At 46.1% G+C, this 11,803-nt stretch overlaps 1 protein-coding gene across 1 annotated transcript; it reads left to right on the top strand.

Annotated features, from left to right (window-relative positions):
* The first annotated feature begins 6,249 nt into the window (after positions 1–6,249).
* On the top strand, positions 6,250–6,780 carry LOC138117413 (epidermal differentiation-specific protein-like). Its single transcript, XM_069027700.1, has one exon. It carries the CDS (start codon positions 6,250–6,252, stop codon positions 6,778–6,780), a length of 531 nt encoding a protein of 176 aa, XP_068883801.1.
* The last annotated feature ends 5,023 nt before the right edge of the window (positions 6,781–11,803 follow it).

Below are 11,803 nucleotides of genomic sequence, written 5' to 3' on the forward strand. Positions count from 1 at the left end.
TAGAATTACTGACAGAAAGATTTAGCATGGAAGGGATTTCCCTAGTCCAGGCTCTTACTCACAGCAGAGCTTCCTCGAAACATGACCAGGTTACACATGGCCATCTCCAAGTGATTTCTGAACAGCTACAAGAATGGAGATTCCCCAGGATCTCTGGCCCTTCTGCCAACCAATGCTGAAAAACACTTAGGTTTGTTTTTTTTTTTTCCCTTATTTTCATTTAGAGCTTCCCTGTTGCCATTTAAGACTCTCTCCAGATGTCCTTTTGCTGTGCACCTCTGAGAACCCTTAGCCTTGTCTCTTCCAGGCCTGAGAAACAATTGCACAATGAGGTCAGCAAATTTTAAATCACAGCACCTGGGGAAGTTGGGTTGTCTCCATACTCAGGGGTTTTCAAGACCTGACTGGATAAAGCCACCAGCAAACATAATTCACCTCACAGCTGTCCCTGTGTTAAGCAGCAGACTGGACCCAATGGCAACCAAAGGTCACTTCCAACTTCAATAGTCCAGCAATCCTACAATCCTCCTGGCTCGCTGGATCATTCAAGCTCATCACATAAGGACCAAGACTGGCAAATCCCAGTGTTTCCTGAGCCAGATTGTTCCTGAGGAATCTTGCTAGAAGTGAAGATGATCAATGTTCCCTGTCCATCCCTTCTATTCAGCCGTGTCAGACTGACGCTGTCCTGATGGGGATTTCTGTGCACTGACATGGACTCAATGGGTCTAACGAGCTCCTTTGTGTTGTCCTTGCACTCAGAGATTTGATTCATGTGTCCCAGCAATTTCTCTCTCCTCTGTTTAGTGTTCAGGGGTTTCTCAGTGAATTTGGGATTTTTGGAAGAGAATTTTTCAGGAAGCTGTTTGTTTTCGAGAGAGTAGAAGTAGAATAGCAGCCAACCACAAGTGCAAGAAAAAGAGAACTGAGAGAGCATCTGTGGGTCTGTGGGATTTCAACACACAAGATGCTTTTTCAAGAAAGCCCATGAGAGTTCCTATAAGCAGCTGACCAGGACTGAAAGTAAAAGGAAAGAGCACTAAGGTTACACGAGGGTGGATTTTTTGTGGAAAAGCCCCAATTCCAGGGTTTCTTTCTGGCCAAGCCACTCTCCAAGTGCCGTGTGGAGGGACAGCTCAGGATGAGCAGGGCTCAGCCCCAGGAGCTCCTCCTGCTCGGCTGCTGGAGCCCAGGCTGCAGGGTCTCTGTCCAGGGCTGCTTTTCCCGGAGCCGCTGCCCAGGTTGCAGGGGCAGCCCGTGCTGAGGTTGGCTGTGTGAGCCAGAGACAGGCACGCCCGTGTGCACGGGAAGGACACGGCCACGGCCAAGTGCAGCGGCTGCCACACACCAGGGGCTGCCCTCAGCCTCCCACAGCTGACACTGCCAGCACTCCCACTGAATGGAAGAGCAGACAGCCCCGTCTCCTTCCTCCTCTGCAGATCATCCACATGGAAGCCCACTAGAGGAGACCAGCACACCCTCACTCTCCACAGCCATAAGCACCTTCACAGGTGCTTCCAACACGACTGAGAGCCCTCAGCCTGTCCACTCTCATACCTGCCTCTGGGCTCTCTGACCAAAGGACACTTTGGTGTCTCCTCCTCCCTGGCTAGTGCAGCTTGGTGCTTGCAGCCAGCCCACACACACACCACACACTGTTCTTCTTGCTGTTCTGGCAGTCGTGGCTGCCTTGAATCCCAGCACGAGTCTCCCGCCTGTCTGAAATCCCTGCCCGCATCCATGCCCTACTTGCTGGCTACTCCAGCTTGAACTTTGCTGGCCAATCACACCATTGTGACTCTTCTTCAGCTGAAAATGTCTTTGTTTGATAAAGTGAATGGAACAGAGGCTGTCATACTCCACATACTCTTACAAGCTTGCCTTCCCACACTTTAAATATCACACGTGCTGGAAGCCTGCAGCCAAGAAGAGCAAGGTTTGTCTCAGCAGGACAGAAGGAGACACCTGTAGAGCTGGTGACTGAAGGAGAAGAGACAGCAAGGCCCAACAGAACAATCCATCTTGGTTTAGGCCTCTGCAGGATCCATGCCTCTTCAATCTGGTCTTGCAGACCCCATGCCCTGTAGCAGCCTCTCTACCACGTGTCCCTGCCTCCGTTGTAGCTGAGGTGTTAATGCAAGTCCAGCCATGGCTTCCCTGCCGAAACACCACACGCTGCTCTGTGCCACACAGTGCTCAAAGCTTGGGGAAGATGCTCTTAGACCCATCCTGACCACCCAGTGACCCAGGTCTCAGAGTTCTCTCTAACTTTTCCCTGCCTTGCATTTGTGATAGTGGTCAGGCTACTGCAGTTTCCTGTGAGTGGACATCGTAGTGTCTTACAACAAAAAAGGCAAGCAGAAATTAAAAACCTCACAAACAAACAAACAAACAAACAATCCATCTTGATTTTATGTTACTTTTGTGCTAAAAATTCATTTTATGCAAATGTAGATTTTCATGAAAATTTTAAGTGACAGCCTAAAACATTTTGTGAAAACATAAACTAGAACTATTTTTAATACTGAAAAAGGAACAAGGGTTCAGAATTGTCTCTGGGAAGTGTTCTAGTGATGACTTTGTAACCTTGTAAAGACTGCCTGTTAGTTAATTTCAAAAGCAGCAGAGAGGAAGCACAATCTTCACTAGCATGATCTTGCAAAGTAAGTTCCTACTGATAAGTGACCAAAGGCAGTTTTACAGGGAAAGTGCAGAAATACAGCAAATTCTACAATTCACTGTTAGTTTAGTTCAGTTCAATACCTCATTAGATGACCTTTCTTGTGCTTGGCAGCTGGTCAGGTAGACCAGAGCAGAACAAGTGAAATCAGAGCCCCTTGAAAGACAGTGACCAGAGAGAGGATGGGTTGAGTCCTGGGGACACACACTACAGAATTGCCTGCAGAGGAGTTGATGGGATGCTGTTTTCTCCAAAGCAGCATCCCAGTAGGAGTTGTTGAGATCCTAGTGCAGCATTTGGGAGAACCAGTAATTGATGTCAGAGATAATTTGTACCCATGCGGAGAAGAAAATAAAGGAGGATGGGGAAATGTCTGTGGTCCATAGGCAGAAATGAAACCAGTTAATACAGGAAAAATATTAGAGAGAGATATTGTCTGAAGTATTTACTTCAGACTGAATTGGGAGAATGTTTGGAGTCATATTTAGCACAATAATATGGAAAGAAACACCATGTCCAACCATATTCAAGTGCTTAAATTCAAGACTGACAGTATAAAGCACCATTTACAATATTCAGTATGTAGTACAAAATAAATGTCTGCAAAGATCTGTGGTGGTCTTTTGCCATGCTTCTGCTTTAAAATTCTGACTCTGAAGCTGGTTTCAGAGTAACTCTCTATTCACATTCCTTTTCTGGGTATCAAACTGTGATCTTCTCTCTGATTTTGAGATAACAATATTGATGCTTGTGATTATCATCTACGATAGGACCATGTACATCTGTAACTATTCATAAATATACACATGAACACATATGTCACAGAATCAGAGAATGGTTTGTCTTGGGAGGGACACTGAAGAACCCTTTGAGGAAGGGAGCATCCACAGCTTTAGAGGGCTGAGCATGAGCCAGCTGTGCCCAGGTGTCCAAGAAGGCCAATGGCACCTGGCCCATATCAGCAACGGTGTGGCCAGCAGGAGCAGGGCAGTGACTGTCCCCTTGTACTCAGCACTTCTGAGTCTGCACCTGGAATCCTGTGTTCATTTTGGATCCCTCACTAGCAGAAGGACATTGAGGCTCTGGAGAGAGTCCGGAGAAGGGGAGTGGAGCTGGGGAAGGGTCTGGAGCACAGGTCTGCTGAGGAGGAGCTGCTGAGGGAGCTGGGGTGTTTATCCTGGAGAAAAGGAGGCTCAGGGGAGATATGTTTTCCTTTGACAATACCTGAAAGGAGCTTGTGGCAAGATGAGGGTTTGTTTCTTCTCCACGCAACTAGTGGTGGGACAAGGGCAAATGCCCTCCAGTTGTGCATGGAGACGTTCATGTTGGATAGTAGGAAACTTTTCTTCCCTGAAAGAGGGTCAAGCCTTGGAATGGGCTACCCAGGGAAGTGGTACGGTCACCATCCCCAGAAGTGTTCAAAACACAAATAGAAATGGCCCTTTGCAATATGGTTTAGTGGGCATGGTGGCATTTGGTTGAAGGCTGGATTTGATGATCTTGGTGGCTTTTCCAGCATTAATGATACAAGGACTGTAAGTGGAAGAGGGAAAAGATAAACTAAAAAGTTACGTAAATGTCACCTCTGTCACTTGGAAATCTTCCATCAAAACTCTTAGGAAAAGTAAGGTTGTGTGTTCAATGTTCTTCCCAAAAAAGCAAAAATGTAAACGGCAGCAGGCAGAAACATTCTACACCACCTGTGTCACTAAGTACTTTGATCCATTTTTATTACTCTGCTTCCATTTTCTTCTGGAGGAGAAGGACAAACAAGAACTGAACTTCCCCCATTTCATCAAGTCTCTCACATTCCAATGGACTTTTGAATGAGAGCAATGAGATGTCTGACTGCAGGAACATCTAAACTAGGATAGGATTGTTAATGAGTTTTGATCCCTGAGCATGATACCACTTCCCAGTTCTGCTGACTGGGCTGTTGCACAAGACTTCTGAGCAAGCTATAAATGGAGGCAGGTGAGATGCCCTTCACAAACAGCAGCCCTGCACTGGAGGAATCGCCCTCAGCTCTCCCCAGCCCTGCAGCTGACATCAAGGTGAGAGGCACACTTTGTGCAGGAGAACTGGAAGGGTTTCTTGGGCAGCTGCTGTGCAATGTAGGGGAAGGGAAGGAGGCTTCAGTGCTGGGTGAGAGCTGCAGCACATCCATGAGGGTCTGCTGTCTGCATGTGCAGAGACTGAGCCCATCTTTCAGGGGATGAGGAGATGGCTGCTGCAGGACAGACAGACCTTACCAAGGCAGAGGGTGGAGGGGGCCAGTGATGCACAATTCTCAGATGCAGAAGGGAAAATATTCTACAAATGTATCTCGGTCATGGGATCTTTATGTTGCATCAGCAAAATTAAATGGATTGTTATTAATACTTTTCTACGGGGAGAGAGTCATTACAGTAGTGCTTGGACAGTCAGTCCAAGTTCAGGTTCCCTCAGCTTCCATAGATGCTTTATAACCGTGAAAAATAACGTGGTTTTAATCACATAATGGGTTTTTAAAGTGAGATTTAAGTGATTCAGGTTTTTAAATTATGATGCACATGTCTTGCATTATTAGTATGCCTTTTAATCTTGCTACGCATATCTGTCTTCTCCCATCCCTTCTCAGAACCAGCTAGAGGAATGGCTTCTTTTCTCCCACATGTATTTGCCCTGCAATGTAAATCTTTGCCTCAGTAGCTGTTCCATGATTTAGAGAGGGAGCTGTTACCATAACTGACTGTGCATTACCATTCCTGCAGCTGGTACTAATAAACACTGTGGCTTTTTAACCAAACTCAGATGAATCTGTGGAATTAGATGTGTGTATTGGTAATCATGTCAGAAAAAGACATTTCAAACCTGAAATTTAGTCTGATTTAAAGAGCTGATGTTTACAACTTGATTGCTTCTCAGTGTACGTCAAGAGCCGGAATCTCTTGATTTCAGTAAAATTCCATATAAAAAGAGAAAGAAGGTGTTTCAGTGAATTTAAAGTTCATTTCTGCCTTTAAAAAATAGGTTATTTCCCCCTCTTTTAAATGAAGAATGCACTTTCTTTTAGAAATTAATTGCCTGTCTCACTACTGTTATATTGCATTCTATGTGGCTCATGAAGCCTAGTCCAAACCATGAGTGCCAACTCCAAAGCTATTTCTCAAGTGCAGCATCAATTATCAACTGAAAGATTTGTCGCTAGTTGTATATTTTATTTCATTTCTATATTTATATATTTAGGGTATTCCAATAAGATGTTAAACAAAATGCTCAGGTGTTGTTTGCATGTAAAGATATTAAATGAAACTGGACTGTTTTGGTGTACAAACCTCATTTTACTTTTTTCCTCCAAGTTGAAACTTCTTGTCATGTCCTCCCTCCTGCTCAGCTGCTGCTATTTTTATCCTCTGCTAAAACTGTTTTACATTTCCTTTTTACCTTTTGTCCCATGTGGTCCCCAGCACTTTGTGTCTGGTGTGTAAAGGCCTCTTACAAGCATTGCTTGTTTTCTGTTTTCGTTTTCTGTAGGCTGCCATCCAACTCCTACAGCAGAAACTCCAAACCCCAGAAGCCCTGCTGAGATGGGAAAAATCATTGTTTATGAGCATGCCAACTTCCAGGGTTTGTCCAAAGAATTCCACACCAACATTGCCAATCTAAAAGATGCAGATTGGAACGATTGCATCTCCTCAGTGAGAGTAATCGGCCATCCTTGGGTGGCTTATCAGCACGAAAACTATAAAGGACAGTTACTGGTACTTGAGGAGGGAGATCACAACTTTGTTGGTAAAAAAATGAATGATAGGATCAGCTCTCTGCAGGTGATCACTGAAAATCTGCACAACCCCCAGATCACTCTCTATGAACATGCTGATTATCAAGGGAAGAGCAGGATAATAAGAAAAGCAACCAACTTGGCTGGGGGACATGACAATAACAGCACATCTTCCCATAAAGTCCAGAAAGGTGTCTGGCTGCTGTGTGAAAACAGTGATGGAAGTGGATTTCAGTACATTGCACGAGAACATGAACACCTTCCAAATTACAAGGCAATCAATTTCAATGACAAGCTTTCCTTCCTGCGTCCCCTTCGCCCCAGCTGTGGCTGTTAGAGTGCAGATCCTGCAATGCTGAGAAAAGAGGCAGCCCCAGCAAGAAATGTGAGGCCTTGTTCTCTGCCTCTGCTTGTGTTGCTTTTTCCCAGTGTCACAGGACCACCGAATGTGAGAGCTCTCTGCCGTGCTGCACTGCAGATCTGTGCATCTCTATCCTGCCCTGCACTCTTGTCCTGCTCCACAAATGGCCTCTGCCATGTTCTGTAATCCATTCTGTGTTGGTGCCAATAAAGAATCTCTTGCAATCAGCACCGGGACTGTTTCATGCACTGTTTAGTGTAGATAAATATTGCCCTTTTAAGGTGAGACGTCTCTGTGTGTCCAGAAAATGTTTTGTGCAGTCACTTGCAAACAGTTTTCGTGGATCTCTCCTGTAGAATTTTGTCTCCTTCCAGTTTCCCTGGTCAGAAACACTGCAACCAGACTAAAGATCTTGGTAAGCATTTTGATTATTGCTGTGATGCTGGCCCAACTCTCGCCTGTAGCCTGCATTTAACTATCCCATGAATTCTTGTATCTCAAGGCATTGATCATAGAATCCAAGAATCCCATGAAGTCTAGGGGTGGAAAGTTCCTTAAAGATCATCTCATTCCAACCCTCCTGCCACAGGCAGGGACACCTTCCACTAGACCAGCTTGCTCAAAGTCCCATCCAGCCTGGCCTTGAATACTTCCAGGCATGGGGAATCCACAACCTCTCTAAACAACCTGTTTCAGTGCCTCATCACCCTCAGAGGTAAAGAACTTCTTCATAACATCTAATCTAAATCTCTCCTCTTTTAATTCAAAACCATTCCACCCTCATCCTATTACTGGCTGCCCACTTAAAAAGTGGCTCCCGCTCTTTCTTATAAGCCCCCTTCAAGAACTGGAAGGCCCCAATGAGGTGTCCCTGGAGCCTTCTCTTCTTCAGGCTGAACAAGCCCAGATTTCTCACCCTATCTTCATAGGACAGGTGCTCCCACCTTCTGACCATCTCCCAGTCTGGGCTCATGCCTGGCATTGACCCAACCCACGTGCAGCACCTTGCGCTTGGGCTTGTTGAATCTCATGAGGTAACTATGGAATCACTTCCCAATTCTGTCCAGGTCCCTCTGGATGGAATCCCATCCTTTTGTTGTGCCAACTGCAGCCCTCAGCTTTGTGTCATCTGCAACCTTGCTGAGGGTGGCATTGATAAAGATCTTAGGAAGCACTGGTTCCAGGACAGAGCCCTGATGGACACCAGTAATCACTGATCTCCCTCTGGACGTAGAGCCATTGACCATAACTCTCTGGCTGTGTGGCCATTTCCCAAACAGTCCACCCTTCAAACCCATGTATCTCCAGTTTGGAGATAAGGATGTCACATGGGACCACGTCAAAGGTCTTAAGCAAGTCGAGGTACGTGACCTTGGTTGGTCTCCCCTTGCTGATGGCTTCAATCCCTCCATCGCAGATGGCCACCAGATTGGTCAGGCATGATCTGCCCTTAGCAAAGCCATGCTGGCTGTCTTTAACCTTCTTCTTGTGTTGCATGTGCCTTAACAGTGCTTCCATGGGCATCTGCTCCGTGATCTTCCCAGGAGCAGAGGTGAGGGCCACGGGTCTGCAATTCCCCAGATCTTCCTTTCTTCACTTTTTAAAAATGAGAGTGATGTTTCCCCTTTGTCCATTCACCAATGATTTTACCTGAATGCCATGACTTTTCAAATATGATGGATGGTGGCTTGGCAACAATCAGGCAGTTCCCTCATGAATTTCCAGGACCCTGGAATGCATGTCATCCGGTCCCGTAGACTTGTGTCTGTTCAGTTTTGTCAAGTGGTCTCAAACCTGCTCTTCACTTACAGTGGAAGGGACTTTGCTCCCCCAGTCACCACCTGCAGCTTCAGTGACTCCAGAGACATGGGAAACCTGACTGCCGGTGAAGACTGAGGCAAGGAACCCATTGAGTACCTCAGCCTTCTCCATACCCATTGCCACCAGTTCTTCCTTCTTGTTTATTGGTGGGGAGTGGGGGTTACACTCCACTTGGCCTTTATTTTCTGCCCAGCGTTGCTAGAGAAGCCCTTGAGTGGGAGTCTGCACAGGCAGGCAACTGGGACAGCTCCAAGCTTGTGGCTAGAACACCAAGAGTAAAGTTCTTTCCCCTTCAATTGGCTTATGAGCACCCAAATTACACAGGCCAGTTATTACTGGTGCCTGGGGAGGGAGAACACAGCTTTGCTGGGGAAAAGATGAAGAATTGGATCAGCTTTCTGCAGCTGATTGCTGGAAATCTGCACGATCTGCACGTGAAGCCCAGAACATGCTGTGCTGTCACCTGCTGGGCTTTGTCCCACTTTGAAGCAAACACTGCAGGCTGTGCTGACGTATCAGCCACTCGTGCTCCTCTGCTTGGCTCGGGTGGGCACATGCAATGGGGATAGCTCAGAATCCTGTGTTTTGGGACACTTCTTACTGCTTTGAAGCCAGTTTCAGGCTTCCTTGCTCTGCTCACCAAAGCGGGATTTCCCAATTCAATTCCAAAATCATCTGGCATTCTCCCTACTCTAGAACACGTGTTTTATAATGGCAAGTCAAGTGGCAAATGTCGCCTTCTGCCCAAAACCATTGTGGAAGAAATGATTTTGGAAGTCCTGTTGAAGTGCCTTGGTCAGGTCTGAGAGAGCCCTTTCAGAATCTCAGCGTGATAATGATGTTACATAGGCACTGTTAATAGGAGAGAGGTTATTTCAGATGTCTCTAATCATATTTCCTAGGAAATACACTTAATGATACTTCCTTTGTGAAAACCACCATTTCTTAGACAGGAAAGAAGGTATTCTCTTATTTTCTTGGCAGATGTAACTGAGAAGTTCCTTACAGCCAGGAGGTCTCTGAAGCAGAGATCTCGGAGTTTTCCCTCTGTTTCTCATGGGCAAAGAAACTATGACATTACCTCCCAAAGCTGCTGTTACTCTGATTTTAATCAGTTGACATTCCCATCTGGCTCTGTCTCTCCTGGTCACCAGAGGGGATTTTCTTCACTTTGGGGGTAGTCAGGAGGTTGTCTAGTTGCTCTTGGGGTGCAGTGCACTGCAGGCCAGCTGGCAATTTCTGCACTGCTCAGGTAGCAGTACCCTTGGAATCATGTTCTCTGGTCATCCTCACCCCTCACCCTCATGGCAGACTTCAAGAGGCCTCTCAGAAGGATACATCACCCACCCTGGCATCCCCTACTGTACTTCTCACCTGATGTTTATCCCATAAAAACACGCTGTGCAACAGTCTTGCCCAGGAAAGACTAGAGCACTGTCACCTCCATCTGCCTGCCACCCCAGGGATAAACTCTATCTGGAGGTCCCAAACCCTGCTAAGCTACACACGGTGTTAAAAAAGAGCAAAACGACTGCCTGCAAAACCAATAATCAGCAAAAAGCCTTCACAGAGGGGATTATTAATCCACAGTGCAAAAGGGCATTTGAAAAGAATGCAGCGGAAGGAAGGCTTGTAACTAGTGGTATTCCAAAAGGAGATGTCTAGAGGAGAAAGCTCAGACACCATGGCTGTAACACAGAGGTGATACGCACCCAGACTCAACTTTTGTCAGCTTGATCAGAAGCGTTGGCAGAACAGGTTCAGGCATGTTTGGGTAAACACGGAATATAAAACTTGGGCTTAAAGACAGACCTTGTATGCCCAGAAGAAGGTGATGTTACACATTAACCACTTATGTTCTTTCTTGATGATGCCTATGTTCCTGTGTTTCAGGGCTCTGGTGCAGCTCCTTCGGATCAGCCCTGCGAATGAGCGGCTGTGACTCTTCACCTGCAGCGGCAGCTCCATCGCCCAAGCAGCCCACCATCGGAGGAGGAGAGGGAAACCAGCAGACAGGATAGTCTGCTGCCTAATCTATGGGGGTTTTTGGCTGCATGATTTAACATTCACTTGGGGAAACTCAAGCTGTTTTCCAAGTACAGAATTCTCAAACTTGCCGTTTGCAAGCTAGCAAGTTTTCACTGTGGCTTTCTGCCCTGCTCATTTCATCTGGTACTGGAATTCCCACAGCATGAATTTACAGCATCTTCTAATGTCTCCAGCACTGAGAAGCCATTGTGAGAAGCAGGGCTGAAGCAACTTGGTTTTTTTCCCCATACGCATCTTCAAACACATCTTCTCTTTACCCAACAACACAGCTGCCCCACTTTCAATTCAGTTGCTGATGCTTCCTTTCATTTCTTCTTGGTTTTCTTTGTCAGAATATTCCTCCCCCTTCTGCTGCTGTGTTTTCTTGGCAGTGCCTTATTGACTCTGGGTTAATCAGAGCAATACTATGGCAAAGCTTAAATGAGATTCTCCATCCTTGTAAATCAAATCTCAAAAAATGCAAAGCTTGTTGCTGACAAAAGCAGTAATGAGAGGTTTTCCTTCAGAGATGTGTAGAGATCATCAGGAAAATAGTTGTGACACAGTGGAATGTGTGCAGCTGGTTGTTCCTGTAAGGAATTCCCCTCCTTGGAGCAAACTTGGTTTTGTCATTTATACGGTCCCAAAGCCCAATCCACTGAACAGTCTCCCCATCAAATCTACATGTTTCTAATTTAGAGAGAAGGATGTTGTGGGGGACCATGTCAAAGGCCTTGCAGAAATCCAGGTAGATGACATCTGCAGCCTTCCCTTGTCCACTGAAGTAGTCACTCCATTGTAGAAGGCCAGTAGGTTGCCCAGACTGGACTTTCCTTTGCTGAAGCTGTGCCGGCTGGCTCAAATTACTTCCCTGTCCTTCAGGTGCCTACAAGTACAAACACAGAAAGAGATAACAAGCAGGAAGCAGTTTGATTCTTTAATTGTTGACACACCTCCTTGCTGAATCACCCTAACTGAGCAAGTCAATGGTTGAGTAGGTGATACTCTGGTAAAAATAAGAGATCTTTATAGACCTCTTCTCCCCTGAGGAAGTTCCATTTCTTGGAGCAGTAGTGCTATGCTGCTGGCATGTCAATGCCTGCACTGCCATGCACACAGTGAGTACACGATAAACCTTACCAGCATCAAT

The sequence above is a fragment of the Aphelocoma coerulescens genome, chromosome 1 (assembly GCF_041296385.1).
Source record: "Aphelocoma coerulescens isolate FSJ_1873_10779 chromosome 1, UR_Acoe_1.0, whole genome shotgun sequence".
NCBI classification, from domain to species: Eukaryota; Metazoa; Chordata; class Aves; order Passeriformes; family Corvidae; genus Aphelocoma; species Aphelocoma coerulescens.